Consider the following 22,674-nt stretch of genomic DNA (forward strand, 5'->3'; position numbering starts at 1 on the left):
TATCAGCAAAGCGGAGCATAGTCATCATAGGCTTGGTGAAATCCAACACAAATTGCACACGAGCCCACCAACGCTCATCCAAGATCATACCCTTGACCTTCAAGTCTCTCTCTGAATTTGAAGCCTTCTATATAGCCCATTGGTTACAAATAACCATTTGGCTCAATGCTGATTTCACCTTGACGAGTCGTTTCAGAAGAATAGTATGAGATGCAAATCTAGTCTCAACTACCTATAAGCAAGTTGATAATATGACATCAAATATAAAACGAAGTTATAAACAAGAAACATTTCTTGATATTGAACATGAATATAAAACTTATTCAAAATAAATAAATAAATGAAACTAAATAATTACAATTTTAAATCTACCTTCAACAACTCCAACTTGGAGAATGATCTGAATATAGATTGTGACATGTGATGGTTTGTCACAAACATTTGTATCTCCTCTCCCTCTTGGTATATTTGCTTCACCCGATCTATTTGGGTGCCTATTTGTTGCATGACCAAGTTGACAGAGTGTATAGTGCATGGTGTCCAAAAAATATGGTCGTATCGAGACTCAACCAAAGCACCTGCACCCCTACAATTTGTGGCATTATCTGTGACCACCTGGACCACATTCTCACTACCCACCATCTCTATTGCCTCAATGAGAATTCTAGAAATGAATTGTGAATCCTTAACTTGTCCTTTACAATCAATAGCCCTCAAAAACATTGCCCCTTTGGGGGACATTGCAATCACATTTAGCAATGGTCGGTTTCTTGTGTCTTTCCATCCATCAGATACTATTGTTATGCCGGAAGTTTTCCAAGATGTCCTAATTGGTTGAAGAGCTTTGTCTATAGAAATCTTTTCTTTTTGCAAAAGAGTAGTACGCACCTTTTCATACCCGGGGCTAATGTAATCAGCTGGTGCTTTAAGGATGGCTGCAACCATTTCCCTCCAATATGGCGATCTTACCAAATTGAAAGGAAGACCATTGGCATAAAGGCAATGTGCAATTGCTTCATCAGCAATTTCTCTTGCCTCCATTTTGAATGCTTGATCCAATGGACCTCTTTTGCGGGTAATAACTTCTACTTCATCATAATCCTCTGCCACTTCCAAGAATGGATGTTTAGAGGATGCAACATGATCAGGGGGCACATTCACTTTGCTCTTTGTAGATGCAGATTTGTAAAAACTTGTTTTTGATTTGCTCACTAAACGATTTGTAGATGCAGATTTGTAAAAACTTGTTTTTGATTTGCTCACTAAACGATCAGCAGCCTCTTGTTCTTTTATGAATCTGGCTAATTGTGCATCGCTCAACTTTTTTCCATCTTTACTTCCCTTGCACAACGCTATTCCTTTACCAGTAGGGCCCATAAAATGAGCTTTGACCCGAGAATATAAGCTGTTGAATGGTTTACTATGACATATATTGCGTCTCCAAATGTATGACCCACCTCCAGAAACCTGTGATAATCTTGTGGTGTGTCTCCATAATGGAGATGCCACATCAATATTGAAGTTATCAGTTTGTTCTTGCCCTGCTGCTGAACTTTGACTATCAGTAGTGGCCATTCTTGAACGATAGCAACTATAAATCTAATAAGAAAATAGAAAAAAACAACTTAGAAATGTTTAAAAAAACTTACTCCTTCATTTCTTTAAAAAACAAAAACAAAATTTCTTGAAAAATTTCTCATAAAACTTGAAAAATTCATGAACTAAAAAAAATCACTAAAAAAACTCATGAAATGGATTGGATGCTTACCTTAGATGCTTATTCGTCCTTTGTGGAAGCTCAATAGACACCCTAGGAATGATCCTCTTCAAAACAATGACCTTGCTTTCAGAATTTCACAATGGAGACCAAATGATAGGAGAGCCCAGCTGAAAACAAAATGGGAAGAATGGGCAATGAATGGCCTCTTTAATGGTCGTTTTAGGATTTTAAGGCAAATAGAAGGAAAAGAAAACAATAAAAAACTATTTATAACACATGTTTTTTGAGTCACTTATGTGACTGGGCGGTGGAAAAGGTTGGATGCTCACAGTATGTGTCCGGATGCTCTCCGGAGCACCCCGCACACATCTGCGGGCGAGGATGTCGCTTCTTGGAAGCATCCGCCGCGCATCCTTGTGCATCAGCATCTGCACCAGGCTAAAACTCAGACGCATCGGTATCTTAGCATATAATATAAAAAAAAAAAAAAAAAAACTAGCATTTACAAAATCTGCTTTAACTCTGCAGTCTGTGTTCATTAATCAATTATCCTTTTGATGGAGTGCAACTACTTACAATTTTCAGGATTGCACTAAAACCCAAACACCACAGCTTTAGAATCTCCAATAACTCACAAAGAAACTGAAACACTTCTTTTTCCAATAATCCAATTTTGTGCAGTAAATTGTATACAGTAATCTCCTGATGGGCAGAAGTCCGGTATAATATGTAGTCGTGGTATATGACCCTTTATTTTTTGCTGTGTGGATACTTTGTCCAGCGTAGGTTATTTATCTCTGTTCTGAATTTCCACATGATCTTTCACTTTGACTGCTTATATCATGCTGTTTATAGCTTTGAATGCTCTATCCTTCGTGTTGAGGATCCAGTGTCCCCATCACAGCACTGCTCTGATACCATGTTAAATAAAGTATCTCTGCAAATGTAATAACACTTCCCAATATTTCTTTGTGTTCCAAGTGCAGATTTAAATGTATATAAATATGAGTAGAGGAGAAATGTCTCTATGGTAATTGTAAGTTAATAACCATTAGACAATATTAACAACAATATATATATGCGCGCGTGTGTGTGTGTGTGTTGTCTTGTCGATGATTAACCAATAGCCATAGAAGGATTACCTCTAGATTACTTCAATTTGTCTGAAGCTACAACATTAACATTATCAAGAGATAGTGCACCAAGTGTTTGATATATTGCAGATTTTAGATTATTATAATCATGCAAGTGTTACACAAGTGTTTGCAGTAATGTTCTTGCATTGTAGTGAATGTCCAGAATTTATAGTTGAGCAGGAGTTAATGACTGAAGGCTACTGCATTATAAGTGTTTCACAAAGTGTTTAAGCAATCTAGTGATCATTAATGAAGGTTATTACTGACAACTGCTTGCCCAGATGTGTAATGGTAAATTGATGAAAATCAGAGGGGCGTTGAGTACAAAACAAGTTAGGAATATTACAGTGGTAGCAATTGTATATCTTTTCTTTGTAAAAAAATCTCAAATAAACACAAAGAAAAACAATATCTATCATTGGCTTAGCAATCCAGTGTTTGTTGGAGTTAGAATCATAGGGGTTCTTACAATGGTATTAGAGCATTGCATGAATGCCAAATGTTTGAACAAATGTGTCAAGTGAAAGTTCAAACTAGAATCACAGGGATTCTTACAATGGTATCAGAGAATTGCATGAATGGCAAATGTTTGAACAAATGTGTCGAGTGAAAGCTCAAATTAGAACCTGTTGGGGTTCTTATGGGTATGTAATGCAAAGTCTCATGTGGTTGAGGACGATATGAAAACTTTCCTTGCATTTTATGATTAGAGGAGAGTGAAGAAAAATAGGACAGCAGAGGCATTATCAATTGCTATTTGTTCTATAGGTCAGAGAGATATTAGGGGTTATTTTTCCATTGGGTCACAGATATGGGTTTTAGGCATCCTCGACAGCAGTAGATCTAGGATTTTGTTCTTCAGAATGCTCCTGGTGCAAAATGGTTTTTTGCAAGGCCTTAACTGGAATTAAGAAATGTAACTTAAGACTATGTTAGCATGTGCCATTTTGTGGTACTAAAATGTACTATTTAATGTTTCAAGGAACCCTTCTTGGGAGCAACTAGTTACTACAACAACTTTGATAGGTAAAAGGTTCAAGACATTGGGTCCTCATGAATTGAGTGTGTCATTATTGTAGGGTGAAGTAAAAAATGAAAATCAGCAAGTACATTAATTGAAGGAAATTTGAAAAAAGAAGGGTGATAACTTATTTGATGGGCGGACTAATAGTAGGAAATGTAGCTTAATGGAATCTTCATGATGTCGAGAAGATAATTAATGAAATAAAAAATGGTGCGACTTTGTGCAACTTGTTGAATGATGTGACGATGGAGATGGTAGTGGTGGATGTTGGCTAGATAGTAATGGCCGATGCAACTACACAGTTGGTAGGAATGCAATTTTTAGAGGCAAAGTACCCTTCATTGTTTTGGAGCTCTTGTGTCACCCACTACATTGACTTTCTTCTTGAGGCTAGAAGGAAAACTGTTGGATTAAGAATGTGGTGGAAGATTTGAAATTGTTAGAAAAGGCATCTAAAACTACAGGAAATTTGAATCTCATGACAGGACACATGGACTTATATCACAACTCATTTCATTACCTTGTAGGGTATTGTAGCTCATTGCTATTCTTTATGGGCATGGTTGTGAGTGGTCGATGTTTAGAAAGTTTTGTCTCTAGGAAAGCTCAAGGGGGGAGGGTCACAAAAATCATTTTTGATAATACATTTTCCAAGTACATGGAGGAGACACCAAGATAAGTTTTTATTCATTAAAAAAGAAAACTTTTTGTGGTCATTTTACAATTCGATGATTTGCAATATTTTTATACTTTAGTTTTCTGATCTTAATTATCTTTTCTGAATTTCTGGTCTCATATTTATACATTCTCTTGTTTTAGGTGCTAGAATTGTTGGTTAAGGTTTGGTGCTTGGCGGATGGGGATAGAAACTCCATTATGGATCCATATGAGGCCATGAACAAGGCCAAATAAGTGATTCAACATTTGTATTGGTTAAATAAAACAAATATGAACCCATTTGATCCATTATTAATTGTTAGTGGATTCAATAACTCCAACAACATATTCATATTGCTTTCTATTATTTGAACCCTAATTCTTTGTTCTCCAATTAATTCAAAGTCAATAGTGTGGTTATGGATGATCTTAATACATGTATGGTGAAGATGGTCCCTAATGAGAAACTTAGAGATATCATACATGATGAGTTATATATTTACAAGGTAGTCAAAGGGAGTTATTTTCCTTCTTTCACGTCTATTAATTCAAAGGAGAGCAATTTTGCAACTAGGTGCAAAAAATCGTTGATTCTAATTTATTGTGTACTTTAAATACAAGTTTCATAAATTCCTAACAGAGTTACTAATGTTCTTGTAGATTTTTGGTGGGAAGATTTTGGATGGAAAAAAAATCTTTAAAACTTGGCATCCATATTTGATGGGAGTGGAGGATGTTGGTTAAGGTTTGGTGCTTGCTGGATGGGGATAGAAACTCCATTGGATATCCATATGGGGCCATGGACAGGGCCAAATAAGTGATTCAACATTTCTTTTGGTTGAATAAAGCAAATATGAACCCATTTCATCCATTATTAATAGTTGGTGGATTCAATAACTTCAACAGCATATTCATATTGCTTTTTATTATTTGAACCCTAATTTTTGTTCTTTAATTAATTCAAAGCCAATATTGTGGTTATGGATGATCTTAATACATGTATGGTGAAGATGGTCCCCAATAAGAACCTTAGAGATATCATACATGATGAGTTATATATTTATAAGGGAGTTGGAGTTTTTCTTCCTGTTTCACATCTATTAATCCAAAGGAAAGCAATTTTGTAACTAGGTAAAAAAAAATGTTGATTTTAATTTATTGTGTACTTAAAATGCAATATTTTGATTCAAAAGTGCTTGGAAGTCCTTGCCTTTGTGTGGTATAACCTTCAATTGTAAGATAGAGTAGAGGACACACAAGCCAATTGACCTCAATTACATTGATTCATATTGGAATGTTTTTAGGATGCAGCTTTGATTTTTACTGTTTATCATAACATGGGAGTCAAAAGGTGAGTTGTCAATGGGTTGTTCATAACATTAGTGTATTGCATTTACACCATGATAATATGGCCGAGGCTCCAATTGAGGATGATAATGTTTCTCGACAAGAAGTTGTAGCACTACCATCCAGTTCAAGGACACCCACACAACCATTCAAGACCTTATATCATAGAAGGTCATCTATAGGGGATTCATTACATTACATTTAGATCATGATCGTATGCTTGAGGCTTTTATTGAGGATGACATTGTTCCTAAAGAAGAGTTGCAGCAGTAAAGAAGAGGTTGCAGTGGTATCATCTAATTCAAGGGCATCCACAATGCACATAGCCATTCAAGATCTTTAGTCAATGAAGGAAATTATAGATTATGAACATTGAGATTATACTTTCTGAATTTTGTTTATATTGAAACTTGAAGTTGATATTTATTTAACTCATTTTTAAATTTATGACAGATAGAATTCTAATTTTGTTTATATATGATAGAAATTAGTACTAAGTCGCTAAATTCAACAATATGTATGCTTTTGAAAAATATTTTATAAATAAGTGTTGTTTTTATTGTTTGGAAAATTTCTCCTTTTTTTGCCTAGTTCTTCCCCAATTTTGGCCAAGTTCGAGTTTTTAAACTATGATGCCAAGAATACCTAGGCATACAAAATAATGGCAACAGTTTGATCATGGCTGATGCCACTTGTTGATGTTAGCAAAGTTATTGCTGTTAGAGGTCTTGAAAAAGCTCATTTAATATCTCCCACAAAGTTCTGAGAGAGAAAGTTGGATTAAGTAAACATTTATTCACCTCTCTAGAATGCTAATGTAACTTGTAATGTCCCCTTTCTAGGCAACAAGAGATGAGTGGCAGGTTGGCCTATCACCTGAGTTCCTATAGGCCAACAGGATGGTTAGGGGACTAACTTGGAGGTTCACAGAGTGGTACAGAGACTCTTTGAGTCATTTTGAACATTTTCACGACAGCTCATACTTCTTAGGGCAATCTACTTTTCAGGAGAACCGACAGTTAATAGGGGGACCACCCAAGGGACCACATAGTAGAGCATGGACCTTTGGAGGAGTTACCAGTATTTTGATTGAAGCTCCTATTTTTTAGGGTGAGCTCCTAAAATTTGGCAGGAACTGCCAGTCAGCCTGCTGGGTGTCAGTCAACAACAGTGATCATAGCACTTCAGACGCAATTCCAAAGCTGAATCCCAGATCTCATGTTGTTAATAGATAAGGAATTGATTTAATATTTTCTAATTTGAGGAATTAAGTTTACTATCATAAAGTTATATTATAATTAATTTAAATTGGAATAAATCATAATAAGTTGTGGACTCCCTTATTTAGGTGTTCCACATAAAATAAAAAAAGAATATAAAGGTGATATTATAAAAGAACGTTTGGCTCTAAGTTTGTGGTATCCAGGTTTATAATTTCATTTGCAGATTTGAGGAGAGCTTTATTGGTAGGGTTTCCAACAACTTGAGGGCTCAAGAATGAAAACTCTTGTGCCTATCAGCGTGGATGTTCCTCCAGAGTTGATTAAAAATAGGAATTACTTCGTGTTATCATCCGTATGCAGTTTGAGTGTGAAACTACTTGCAAATATCAGTAGAGATTCAATTAGGAAAGGACTGAGATTGCAGAATATTGAAGGGCAGAACTGATTATTTGCCAGTCAATTCTACCTGGTTGTACAGCAGTAGCGAGATGGGAATGAATACTGGGGTTTGAATTTGGAAAGTTTCAGTTCAGAATTACTGATCCAGGGCAGAACGACTTCTACAGAGGCAAATCAGAGATTTTATTGTCAATTTATACTTTACAGCTTCCTAAGGGCCGTACACTTCTCTTGTAGGTGGCATCAGACCTACAGAGCCATCTACAGTACCTGCCATTTGAACCATTCAGGCTGCACAACTGCATTGGGAGGCTGACATCACCCATTGAAGGAGAGATTACAGAAGTTCAATTTGTTGCTTAGGAATTTCAAGTATTTCAGGCCAGAACAAGTCTGCAGTACAGACCGAGTTAGCAAATTCGAGTAGTTTCGGCCCAGACAAAGTATGCAGTACTGATTGAGTGCATTTTTTCAGCAAATTGGGAATGTTGGGAATCAATTTCATCTCTACGTCAGCCATACACATCCACCTGGGGCTGACATCAATAGTTTAGGGGTTCTTGTAACACATTTAAAAAATAAATCTCAGTGTTGTATGTTTCAGATTTGCTGAGATTATTCAATAGTTGCCTGTTATGGTTTCCTTACACATTTTGTTATCGATATATCAATTAATACTTTCTCTCAGATTTGGAAGTCATAATTGCAGTTGAGTGCTTCAGAATTTATGTTAATTGTACCTGTTAACTCTCCATTTTGTCAAAACTATTTAAAAATACATAAAAAATTGAAAAGTCCACAATAAGCACAAAAAATTGAGACTATTGAAAGTATATTGTTAATGGCAAATTATCGCAGAGGGCAAAAAAAGAGATATTGTCAATTATTGGAGATAAGTTGGGAACTTCTCGGGACTTAAAAAAAATTGGTTAAATTTAATTAGAAATGCTTTTTTAAAGCAAAATTCAATTTGGTGAATCTAATGAGTCATTAAATGAGTAAACATTTAACAAACCAAACAAGCTGATGTAGACATATATAAATGCAAATAGGATACGAAATTGCATCTTCACGTGGAATGTTGATGGCTCATAGCCATAGTCTGAACTCTGAAGCAAACTAAAAATAACAAATTGTTTTTGTAAAACTATAAGCAAATACAAGTATCAAGTACAATGTCAAAATAGTGTACATCTTCCTCTTCCCCTTTCCAACAGCTCTAGTAAAAACTACTAGAGTGGGAGGGGGCCTAGCCCTAGAAGTCTGTTGTGACTCAACCCCCATCCTGGATGTAGATTGTGCTAACATTGGCAATGGCTCCTCATCATTTGTATCCTGCTCACTCTCAGCACACTCATCCTCCTCATGAATGTCATCCAATCTTGTTGCGAACCTATCCTCCTCCATAGCCTACCTCTTTAAATCGTTGATATCATCCTTTGTGAATAATGGAGGCTACTTCTATGAAGCTCAATCACAGTAAGGATCAATGTCATCCTAATCAGTGGACCGACTGGTGCTAACTCTACATTTCTTATGCACAACTTGAGGTTATATTGCACAATTTGAGGTGTTTTTGTGCTAACTTATTCCTCTTCTTCATGTGAAAGGCCTCGAATAAGCTCCAATTATGCTCGCAACTGGATGAGCTGCAAGGATGACATAAGATGTGAAAGACAAGTTTTTTGTAGATATTAAACATTTCTACCCCAATTTCGTCACCAAGCATTTGCAAAATAAATATTAAAGAGTTCGAAAACAAGGTGAAAACATATTATGGTATCCTTGTTTTTATTTACTTATCATGCATGTGAAAGACTCTAAAAATCCAAATATTGTAGCGGAGGTTTTAGTATTTCTTCCTCTGCTTGCAACTTTTGAGGAGAATAGTTTGCCCATTGCATTCTAGTACACTTCCATCTCAGCTACAATGGGGTCTCTCACCTCAACCTCAAGTACCATCCTTTGCATGCGATTAGTGAAACCCTCCACAACCTCTCCATTGGGATCCCTGTAGGATGGAGAGAAGTGAAAATGAGGGGTGAGAAAGTACCTGCCACATGAATGGATTGATGGAGCTGATTGTTTCACCTCTTTTCAATAATGTCCCATATGGGGTCAAATTTGACGCGCTCTCGCTTGTAGCAATTTTTAATAGCCTCTTTGGCCCTATCCATAACCTCATAAAGACACCCCATTGGTGTTTGATCCCCATCTACTAAGCGGAGAACTCTAACCAAGGGCTCCTTCAACTACAATTGAAAAGTAGAAAAAGATTGTTAATAATTATTAGAGACTAGAGCTACAAATTAATAATGAAAGACTTGATTTTTGACGACAAATTTTTTAAATATTCAACTGTTGAAGTTTCCAAGTTACCTTCACAATTTCTATAGCAGCTTCTAAGAAGTGGTTGTCAAAGATGATGTATGCAACTCTCTCCATCAAACTTTTTTGAATAAGTTGAGTCTAGCCATGGTTGACTCAAAAACATTTGTTTCAAAGAGGTCAAAGAAGTAGCAACTTTACAATGCTAAGCAAATTGTTGCAAACCTTGTGACTGTTGATCTAACCAACTCCTTCCCATGGGTGTGTTCTCTCATCAAGTGCATAACTCAAGGGTGATTGTAGATATATTTTATTATCTTTCTTGCATCCTCTACAGTCAGTCTCACTTGATCCAAATTTCCTATGTCCTTCGAAAGAAGGTCAAGGACATGCGTTACATAAGGAGACCAAAAAAGTGTGCCGGACTTATCTTGGAGGATCCCACACGATGCCACAACACCGCTGCATTTTTGGTTATGATTTGTACCACATTATTAACCCCCACTTCCATTACAACTTGCTCTAACATTAGAGCAAAAGATTCAATTTTCTTTACCTTGTTCGAGGCATCCAAGGATTTCATAAAGGCTACTTGATCTTTGCAAGAACCCAAAAATTTGATGATGGTACGTTTTCTTCAATCCGTCCATCCATATAAAAGAATAGTGCAGCCAAATTGTTTCCATTATGATCTTTGGTCTTCTACTACATCTCTAGCCTTAGAAATAGCATCTTTGAGCAACCTACATGCATGAAGTAAAATTAACCTTAGGTACAATATATTGATATAAGTAAATTGGATAATCATAAAATAATAAAAAATTAGAACAAGTGAGCTAGCCTCTCACTCAAGTCTCCAAGACTAGGTGCCTTTTAGCCCTTTCCCGCCATAGTAATTTCCATCACAAACTGAACTGATAGGGACTTGCTACAACATTGAAGGGGATGTTAAAAAATCAGAAATCATCACATTGAATCTCAACTTTTTGATGCACATCACTATTCTATCCAGTACACTCTAGTGATGGCTACACTCGAGGTTTGTTTTTCTGCACAAAATAATCATCTAGAGAAGAAGCGTGTGGTAGTGCTCTACTAGAACCAACAAAAGTAGAAGCTGAGGGGATAGTAAATTTTGCAAATCCGTGGGCCACCAACAGCCCCCACTATGCTCTCAAGTTTCTTCTTCAAGGGTGGAGGGGATGCTTGGTCATAATCCACATTATTTCATTGCGATCATTTTTTAGCAACCAAACTAATAATGGTGATTAGAAAATTTTAAATGATTCAAAAAATTGAGAGTGTGAGATACTTTTCAATTCAGAAATGGCTGCCCTCATGGTCAATTTTGCCCTTTCCCTTTGCAACATTTTATATTCTTGGGCAGCGATCAAGCCATTCATCTCTCTTTATTTCATCCATGCGCTTGTCACAAATTTTTGTGTCATGCTTTTTGATCCTAGCAAGGTGGTATTTGAAAAGAGATATGCCTCCACTAATTAATTTTTCACATTGTTATGCATATCACAGAATTATATTCGGGTCCTTCAAAAGCATATGCCCATGCCTTGTCTCAAGCCCCTTTAGGGCGCATGCCTACATAACCAGATGGACATGTATCTACTGGGGCACTGCCAGACCTTGTAGCTGACATAGTTGTAGAGATATCCGTGTTTGCTTATTTAATGAAGAATCAATCTACACATACAAATTGAAGGCATTCATTTAGAAATTAAATAAAGAAATTTAGAAACAAACTGAATTAATTTAAATCAATTTAAGTTCAAACATAGCTGAAACTTTAAAGAAAAATACAAAAAAAGTGTTAGGTTATGAAATTTTTAAGAAAATATGAAATCCTTGAGAAAACTATCAAAGAGTTTGCAAAATTTCGTAAAAAATGGTGTTAGATCTTGTTCATTATGCTTTAAAATAAGTGGAGTACATTGGAAAGGGTATTGTAGAGCTTGTATAAACTAAGATGCAACTAATACACAACAAAATGATTTTAAAAAGAATAAAGGGAATTTTAAAAACTTACTTGTAAATCTGATTTTGCTTGAAAAATCTCTTCGAATCTGCTTCAAATCCACAAGGAATCTTCCAAGCAAAGAAAAGTGTTTTTGCCCTCTTGCTGGGCGTCACAGTTTTAGTAGCACCGTGCGCAATAAGTAAGCCATTTAATGCGATAAGTATGTGATTTATCAACAATAAATTCCTAAAATATTGGTGAATACTTTAAACTTCTCTGTGCAAACTTGATGTAATTTCTTGGCTCTCCAAACTTATTGTGATAAGTGGAAATATCACAAATATATCTGCAATAATTCAATCTATGATTGAAAAAACCAAAAAAACTATCATTTTCACTGGTCAAAGTCATGTCAAATAAACTCAGCAATTCTGAGCAAAAACCCTAGTTGGCATCTTTCAGAATTCTGATATTACAATGTACTACCACTAACACCAACATTGGTGTTTTGTAGTTTTCAGCACAAAATCATCAATCTTTGGTCAAATGAAAGATAAATTCAAAATACAACAAATGACTAGGATGTGACTAATCACAGATGTCATGAATGCAGGCATGCTGGAAACATACCAATATTGACTAACAAGTAACATCAACCAAGCATATTATATGAGTTTGTTCACATTGAATAGATTTCACTTCTGAATTTTATCGTGCATTCCAATTCTGTAATTCTATTTTCAGGTTTTATGTCAGCCTGTCATGACAATATCACTTAGGTCCTTAATATTGTTTGATTGTACCTACAATCTATGGTGCTTTTATTTGTTTACTTCTTTTTTGATGAATCATGTAAACAATTGTCGTTTAGAGTGCTGAGCATGTGTGAACATCTTAAAACCTATGTGCCATGAGGATACACCTTCACCCCTCGACTTGCATTCCCTTACCAATATTCCTATTCCCATGCCAATTATTTAATCTTAATGTTGTTTCTGGAATTCTAGGGGTGCTTCTAACCTTGCCCTTCTCCTGTTGTTATGAGTTTGCGATTCCCCCCAATGGAATTGGTGCAACATAGCTTCTAGAAATTACCACACCGAATTCCAGATATTACAGCAAGGTTTGAGGATTAGGGGGTGTATGGATGTGGTGTTGATTGCTAGAGGGGACCCCAAGCTTCAGGTGAGGACACATGAGCTGTAATAATCCTGCTGGTTCTACCTCCGAAAAACACTGAATGGTTGTAATGTCCCGAGTCGGAACTTGTTAAATTGTTCTAAATCCTCCAACTAAAATTTGGATTGGCTATACATTTTATGTTTTCCTCTCTTTTAACTAATTATCATTGTAATGAGTCAATTATCCTCGTCTTGCTTCTCCCACAAGAATATACATACATACATACATACATACATAGATACATACATATATATATATATCTATTAACTATTTAAGAATGAAGGTCTATTTGTATATACTGAAGATGATATTCAAGCCTCTCGGATAATTGATGTTTATCTTGTTCTTATTTGTAATGAATTCACTATGATTTCCAATGATCATTGTTTCCACTTTGCTGACTTGATTGGTTTGACAGATTAATTTTACTCAACTATTTCCTTCCATCATCCTCTGCTATGATTAGATACAGTTGACTTACGTTATTAATATTTGATTTCTCACTGATTATAAATGCTATGTTGACAGGATTTTTGAGTGCGTATGACCCATGATTTTCTATTTGATCATTCACCGATTGTTTAGTTTATTCCTTATTTTCTGATTGTATATTATTGTTGATAGTGTAGCATATTGCTCTGATTTCTAAGCGAAGTCATTGAAATATTCTAATCGACGTCATTGATGTTATTGACTTTCAACATGGGAGTTTAATATGCTTCAATCTCCAAGTGGACAGGATCACCATATGATATTGAGATGACAATTCCATTTATTTCAGCTTCAATGTAACCTCTGTGTATTTCTTTTTGTTGAATATGTACAATATAAACTATACCCCATCTTCTTATCCAATTGCAAAGTTCTTGTTTTAGTTCAAACTGTATTTTAAATGCTCCCCTTCATTGCACAGGCTTTATTTGAGAATTCTGATCTTTTCTATATCATTGTGACTCTGGTGAAGATCAGTAATTGATATTGGCAGACTGGGAATATAAATTACACGGTGTTCACTGGCAGCTTTAACTTTTATCTTTTCCATGCAGCTGACTCAAATTTCCACTGTCTAATATTCATTTCCTCCTTGTCCTTTGATGCCATCATATATATGTTTAAATAGAAATCTCAAAATATTCTTACTTATGTCTTCCTTTGATCGCTCTTTTCAAACGCATTCTCCACTAGTGATGTGTATCCTCCTGTTATACAGCTTTGCCTATCATATAACTGAGCTTTTGAGGAGGTCAACTTCATGTGAGTTGTCTTTTCCATATCTGGATGGTCTGCGTCAATGCTTGGGCTAACATATTATCTCTTTTTCTCTTCTTGGATATGAATTCTACCCATGTCCATATCCCCTCGGTGAGTATTCATCTATCTCCATCTATATATTGTTGATTAGTTATGTACTCCAGCAGACAGACTTTTGGTTGCTAGCTTCATTTATATATTATTAATGGTTACAATTTATTATATTCTTTATTTAGTTAAATAAATATTTGGAAATATTTCTCAATATATATAATAGTAATATATGCAATATCTATCTATATATAATAATATCATTTCTATTTTATCTTTTTGATATATATAATATATAGTAAATTATATTATTAATTATATCTTAGATTGTTTAATTACCTATTATGATATTAATAATATATTTATTTTAATTATCATATGAAATATCGGTATTTTTATAATAATCATTTATTTATTATTTATTTGATTATTAACATTGATATTGATACAATCAAGATATTATTATCATTTGATTTATTTTTATATTTGAATTATATTACTATTAAATTTTACTTTATTTACTAAAATTATATATTTAATTAATTTTTTATCAATAAAGTCTATTTTGGGAAATAGGGACATTACAATGGTTACACCTTTTTGATGTTTGATATTTTGTCAAACACTTTGCATGAAACCTCTATCTTGCTAGATTTTATGTTCAGATTGTTTTGTCTTGCTTGGAATGGTTTCAATGAAGTTTAAATGCTTGCAAATGATTACCAAGATCCAAGCAAAGAACTAACATGCAAATATAATCTTTTTTGACTTTTGAATGCATGCATATGATTTTCTACATGTAAAATGTGCACCCAAAGCCAAAGGACATTTTCGCAAAACTTGGCATGCAATTTAATAAACTTGTTATGAGCAGGTAAGATTTGACATTAGTCCTCTTATTCCACTTTAGGAAATCAAATTACATACAATGAACAATGAATGCTTTGAGGGATAAATTTATTACAAATTTGAATAAAACTTGGAAATCTGAATTCTCTGAAACTGTTGGACTCCCAAGTGATATCACAGTTCTGTGGAATGGAGTTTTCTTTGCTGCCAATGACTGTAGTTTGTAATCATTAACATTGTTACCCAATGATCAAAATGTGCCATACGTTTCAAATGCTGGCCCATAACTAATAACACAGCTTCTAAATACTCAAATACAGCTTTCTACCAGTTCTAATTCTGCTCTATATAATCTGAGGCTAGCAAAACTCAAAACACAGGTCGACCAATATGTTGCGCTCCACACTCAATTGTGGCCTCCAGCCTAGCAAGCATTTTCTGGAATTAAATACAGGAACTCCTTAATCTCAATCGTGATTTCAAGAACAAATGGATGACTTTGAATGATGCCACCTCCATGCACAATCTTATTCGATAGTTTCACCTGCTCAAAGTGCAAAAACACTTGGAATAATTTACAATTCTTGAAGCTGAGAACTTGAAACCCTTGTTCCATATTTCCATATTTCTCTTGCGTAGGCTTTTTATAATTCTCCAAAAAAGATGTTCACAAATACCAAGGTTGCATGGGTACTTGTACCCACACCCCTGGTACTTGTACCCACGTACCCAAGTACCGGGTACACGTATCCCAAGTATCAGGTACTCGGTGGAGAGCATCATAGCTAAGGACCTTGATTGAGATTTCTGATTATTTTTTTTTCAGTTTTTTGTTTGTGTATCATCTCGTTGTTTGTCAAGCTTAATTCAATACCTAGTTAGTTTGAAACTTTGATAGAATATTGATTAACAATAAACTTTATCACTGTTCAAGCATAAGTTTATCATTTCCAATATGTCATCGTCATATGATTTATGATCTTGTTCATGTTTAAAGTTTTCCTTCTCTGTTATTTGTTTATCAAGCTTAATTCATACCTAATCAATTTGAAACTTTGATATGATATTGATCAACAATAAACTTTATCACTGTTAAAGCCAGAAATTTATCATTTGCAATATGTCATTGTCATATGATTTATGATCTTCTTGTTCATGTTTAAAGTCTGCCTTTTATGTTATGCATCTAAACATTTATCATAAATTATTATTATTAACATATAACAAATCTGAAACTGAAAACAATACATTACATTTGCAAACTTTATCAATGTTCTTCAGTTGAAAAATCATTGTCATGGTTCATAACTTCAGGTTTTCTATAAATATAAAAGCATAATTAAAAATAAAGTTTGACATACCCAAGTACTCCCGTCCCCTATTATAAAAAATAGCTGTACCCGTGCCCGTACTGGTACCCTAAGTACCCCAAGTACCCCCGTCCCCATGCAACCTTGACAAATACCCTTCAAATAAAATTACTTAGCTTTTGATACCATTTGCGATTGCCACAATTCAAATATAACCCGTCCTTTTGGTGCACAAAATAAAGTATACTTATTATTTCTTAACAGTTATATCTCCCTTTTAAATAAAGTGTACCTAATTAATAATCAATTATTATTAAAGTACAACATTAATCAATATTTCTCAATTTTGACTGAACTTGGGAGCTAACCACTGTATCCATTGAGCATCCAACTTATTTGCTAAAAATAGCAAGGGTCCCTCTCTAACAACCAATGGCTTTACTATAAATAGTAACTCCCTGAAACTGAGCCAACCGACAAATGAGATAATCATTGTGCATACCATGAGTTAAAATACCCCTGCCAAAAATGACTCTAATCATAATTTGACCAGTGAAACTTGGGGACTTGCACTCCCCAAAAAGCTTGAATTACTTGTCCCCGAGATGTCCTTGCACTAGGTACTTGGAGTACCCAAGTATCCCCACCTCTTCCTTTCCGCAACCATGCTGCCACTGGGAAGGGTAGTTGAATTTCTATTTGAATTTTGATTTTTGAGTGTTACTATTGGATATGTACTATGTTACTATTGGATTTTCAATGGTTCTGGTTCATGTTGCAATTTTGCTATTTTCAAGTATTTCAATTTGGTATCTTATACTGAAACATCATTTCAGAACTAGTATTTCAAGTTCCATATGTATAGTATACATTGTACAATACCCCACTCCCCCACCCTCCACATCTCCCCACCATCCCCCCGCCATCCCAAAATTGAGGCCCTTTGTCCCCCTGTCTTGAAAACTTGTCCTGGTGTATCGATGTCCTGACGTACCTCAGTGCTGGTGTTACACTGAATTTGACTTACTATAAATAGTAAGATCCAAACTGGAAGCCCCGTTGATGTCGCCACAACTCCCAATTGCTAGCAAACTGTCCAGGTGCTCTAGTAAAGATAGAAACTCTGACTTATCCAAAATAAACACTTGCTATAAATAGTAAGTGTGCTGATCTGACTCAAACAAAGTGCGACCTTGAACATTTCTGACCAATGGAGTAGGAATTGGCCATTGACTCAACCAAGTCCCCCTATCTGTAACATTAGCTCATGAGGGTCAAAATGATGGGCTAACAATCGTCCTTAGGCACTGGCTAAAAGGGGGACATTACATGAGCCATGGATCTAATAATATATAACCACCAGTACTTTTTAATTTGTAAAATGCATCTTCTTTATGGGTCTACTATGTTAAAAGCTTACACCACATCATGCAGAAACCAACGCTTGGAAATTGATGAGGCATGTATGTTAAATGTTTTCATGATTTTTAACTTTTTTATACTTGGAAATTGTTTAAATACATTTTTATATTTCCTATTCATATTTAACAAATATTGCAGCGATGTCTGTTTGTTTATATTCTATGTTCAGTTTTCCTGTGAAGTAATGTTAAATGGGCAAAGCTAACTGATAAAATATCTTTAAAAATACTTGTCTAATGTATGCCTGATGGTTTTGGTTCATATTTGGAACTTGATATCTCTGTGACAAGTCACACAGCTGGAGCCTGAGGCATTGAAATATTTATGAAGGGCTTAGGATACCTTTGATTAAGTACTTTTTTATTGCACTTATATTATTTAATTGCCTTTCAGGATTTTCGACAGCTGCTTGATGACAACTTGGATATATTGGTGAAGTTGAGGGATGCATACATTGATTGGGTACAAGGAGGATTTCAGGACTTTTTTAGATCTCTGAAAAATTTCTATATTTCATTCTCCAAGGGAACTGTTTCCAATGATGGAAAACCACCTCTTGTAGAAAAACCACAAGCAGATAAGGTTTCAACTGGAGTTGTTCTTGTGATGGCTCAGTTGTCTGTGTTTATTGAACAGACAGTAGTTCCTAAAATTACAGAGGTAAGATATTTTTGAAGGTCTTTTATTGATGAAGTTGTGACTGTCTTATTATCAAATTTATTTTCCTTATATAATGTCGAAATAATATTGATAGTATAAATGATATTGGATGACTTGATTAATATCTTTTTGTATTATATTTGTTGTTGTGTCAATGATTTTATATCAAAGATTGGCGATGCCAATTCCTATCTTGGGGAATTGCTGATCTTCTTTGATGTCTTCGGCCCTGTCCAAATTTTGTTCTGTTGGTCCTTGAAGTGATTCTTTATAGTTGAATTTAAAACCCAGTGTAAGCAGTGAAAGTATTATCCTTTGAAGTTATAAATTTTGAATCAAAATGTGTTTGTCTCAAATAACATTACAAAAAAATAGTAACCGAGATATAGCATGATAATATAATTGTATTGTCCATGATCATGTTAAGAGCTAGTAGACTTCCACAATCCATACGATAGCTATATGTTGTTTCTAGATTCGATTGTGTGAGCAATTTTTACATCAATGTTTTGAATCACACTCCATGATCCATCATCAAGATGCTAGAGAGCATTTTTTCTCCTTATGCTTGCTATCATCCTGCTGATGGATCATGTTGCATCATTCAAAATGTTGATATAAAAAGTGCTCATACAATCGAATCTAGAAACAACATACAGACATGATCATGTTAATCACTTAATGCAACCAATTTAATTTGTGATATGTGAACATCTTAAATATCTAGTAACCTTACCTTGAAGGTTAAGAATTTATTTGAGCTGCAAATTGTGTAAAGTTTCTGCTAAATCCTTATCTCTTAATCAAACTTTTAATCCAGTCTTATATGTTGAGAATGATCTTCTAAGTAGTATGAATATTGATGAAATTAGTGCTTATTATAATGCAGATACAATACTGAATATTTAACCTTTTATTGTGATAGAGAATCTCAGATATAAATTGCAGGATATAAAATGCTTATAGGAGCAGACTGCTGTAACTGTGTCCTATAATCTGCATTTACAACCTACTTATATATCCTTTCTAAAGGGTATGTCCCTCAAGGGACATAACCCTTCCTAACTTGGCACCTATAGGAGATATATATATATATATATATATATATATATATATATATATCATTATATGCCAACATTAGAGATATATTACTATTAAGAGGAAGTACGGTCTGTACTGTCAGACCTGTAGGTTTATCTTAGTTAATATTCTTAACACTCCCTCTTAACCTGATAATCCTACAGAGAGATATTATATCTAGCAACACCAATACAGATGAATAAGCAAGAATTAATACTCTATATCTGTCTGTCTCTTCTTAGTATGTGGTATCACAGAACAAATGATACAAAGTCATATTACTAAACCAGTGATATGACAGACAAATCACTACCACTAGTGATATTATACAGGATAAATTTGAAGAGTAATCTCTTCATTTATCCACGTAATGATTTCATAGAAGCTGGTATTTCCATATCACAACATGATCCTAAGTTTTAAGATCTACCAAAATACAAGATAAACCTGGAGAATACTAAGATTCTTCCTTTATACAAATTGTGACCCATGAACATAGCATTGTCAACATCACAATATGATCTTGAACTCCTCTAGATCTTACAGTAGAACTCTACTGTTTAGCACATTCTCTAAGAGATCGTCACCTCTCACAATGTTTTATACAAGTGTTCATTATTTTCAAAGATCATCACCTCTTAAAATAATGAATACAAATGGTGGAGCCCATAACAGTCAATAGCCTGACAAAATAAAATTATTTTATTAATAATCAAGAGAGTACAAATGGATTACAACTCAACCATACCAAGTCTCCTCTTGAAATGTTCTATCTTCACTCTAGATAGAGATTTGGTGAGTATGTCTGCTATCTGATCTGCAGTGCAAATTTATTCCAATTTTACAGAATTCCCGTCTACTATATCTCTTACATAATGGTAAAGAATTTCAATATGCTTGGACCTGTCATGGAAAACTGGATCCACTGAGAGCTTGATGGAACTTTGTTTATTACAATGAATAATTGTGGGATTCATAGCTTGCCCAAATAATCCCACAAGTAACTTCTTTAGCCATACTGCTTCTTGGGAGGCCATTGCTACTGCAATGTATTCGGCTTTTGTGGAACTTTGTGCTACTAAAGACTGCTTTTTACATATCCAAGATATCATTGCTGATCCCAAACTAAAACAACATCCTGAAGTACTTTTCCTGTCTTTAACACTTCCACCCCAATCTGAATCAATGAATCCTCGTAAGTCTGAAGCAACTTTCTCATGTTTGAGTCCGAGATTAAGAGTGCCTTGTAAGTATCTCATAATGTGTTTAACTGTGACTAGGTGAATCTCCTTCGGTTCACACATAAACTGACTTAAGGCATTAACTGCATAGCAAATATCTGGTCTTGTATTTACTAAGTACATAAGAGACCCAATCATTTGTCTATAGAGAGTAGAATCTATGGATGGTGATTTTACAGTTGCTTCCTTAAGTTTATGTAGATTAGTCTCCATTGGAGAAGACATAGGTTTGCAATTCCACATTCCAAATTTCTTTAAAATATCTGATGTATACTTCCCTTGATTTAGTATGATACTGGCAAAATTTTGTCGTACTTCCAGTCCTAGAAAGTAATGAAGGAGTCCCAAATCTTTCGTCTCCTAGTTAGATCTTTCTTGCACTGATCTATGAGATGATCATCACCTGTTATTAGTAGATCGTCAACATGCAGTATTAGAATTACCATATCATCTTTATCTCTTTTATAATATAAATTTGGATCAGCTTCATTCTTGGAGAATCCTGAGCTGGTGAGATACTTATCAACTCTTTCGTACCAGGCCCTGGGAGCGTGTTTAAGCCCATAGAGAGCTTTCTTGAGCCTGCAAACAAAAGCGTTAAGATCATGAGTTTCAAATCCTTCAAGTTGCTCCAGATATACTTCTTCTGAAATCTTTCCATTTAGGAATGCTGTTTTGACATCCATCTGATGTACCTTCCATCCCTTTGATGCGGCAATTGCTAAGATTGCTCTTGTGGAGGTATATTTGGCAACAGTAGCAAAGGTTTCTTCATAATCAATCCCTTCTTTCTGAGAAAATCCTCTGGCTACAAATCTGGCTTTATACTTCTCAATACTATCGTCAGCAACATGCTTTATTTTAAATATCCACTTGGAAGAAACAATAGATTTTCCTTTAGGTCTTGGAACAATTTCCGAAACATCATTTTTCATGATAGATTGGTATTCTTCTGTCATAGCTTCTTTCCAAGCTGTATGTTTAATAGCATCAAAGGGATTGGTTGGCTCTGTTTTGGATAAATCACTTAGGTTAGTTGTATAACCAGAGAATCTTTTAGGTCCTTTGCTTTCTCTGACTGTTCTGGAAGGTGCAGCAAAGTCTTGAGCTGCTTCAACTATTTTAATGGCCCAAAGTGGTCTTTTCTTTAAATTTTCTTCAAGGTTTATATTTTGAATTTCATCTTCGATTTCTTCTAAGTTCTCCCTTTGGGACCTAGATTCACTATTTCTTTTAGAACTAGATAAAGGAGAAGGTTCATAAGAACTTATGGCTCTTTTGAATGCAAGATCTTCTTCAAAGATTACATCTATGCTAAGTTTAATAGTTTTCTGTCCAGGTATGAAAATCCTATATGCTTTACAAGTTTCACTATACCCTACAAAAATACCTTTCCTCCCAGAGGGTTCTAACTTGGTTCTCTTTTATTTTGGAACATGGATATATACAGGACATCCAAAATTTTTAAGATGACTTATATTGGGTTTTACTTTAGCAAATACTTCTTCAGGTGTTTTATCTTTAAGATAGGAGTGAGGACTTCTGTTTTGAATATATACAACAGTACAAGAGGCTTCTGCCCAAAGATAATATTCTAGGTTTTGGTCAAAAATCATAGCCCTAGCAGCTTCTATAATTGTCCTTTTCTTTCTTTCTGCGACCCCGTTTTGCTTTGGATTATAAGGAACAGTGTACTCCCTCTTAATCCTTGATTCTTTACAAAACCTTTTAAACAAGTCTGAGGTATATTCTCCTCCGTTATCAGTTCTAAGGGCTTTAATTTTATGTCCTGAAATTTTTTCAGTTAATGCTTTGAATTCTT

At 34.8% G+C, this 22,674-nt stretch overlaps 1 protein-coding gene across 1 annotated transcript in view; it reads left to right on the top strand.

The window, feature by feature from the left end:
• LOC149553370 (Vps51/Vps67 family (components of vesicular transport) protein) overlaps positions 1–22,674 on the top strand; it is a 188,060-nt gene that overhangs the window by 106,922 nt on the left and 58,464 nt on the right. The window contains exon 14 of the mRNA XM_089788836.1: positions 18,265–18,531. Coding sequence (XP_089644962.1) covers positions 18,265–18,531 — 267 coding nt within the window. The remainder of the gene's footprint in view (positions 1–18,264; positions 18,532–22,674) is intronic.

Source organism: Cupressus sempervirens, chromosome 6 (genome assembly GCF_028749045.1).
Source record: "Cupressus sempervirens isolate cs-2001-9-10 chromosome 6, ASM2874904v1, whole genome shotgun sequence".
Lineage (NCBI taxonomy): Eukaryota > Viridiplantae > Streptophyta > Pinopsida > Cupressales > Cupressaceae > Cupressus > Cupressus sempervirens.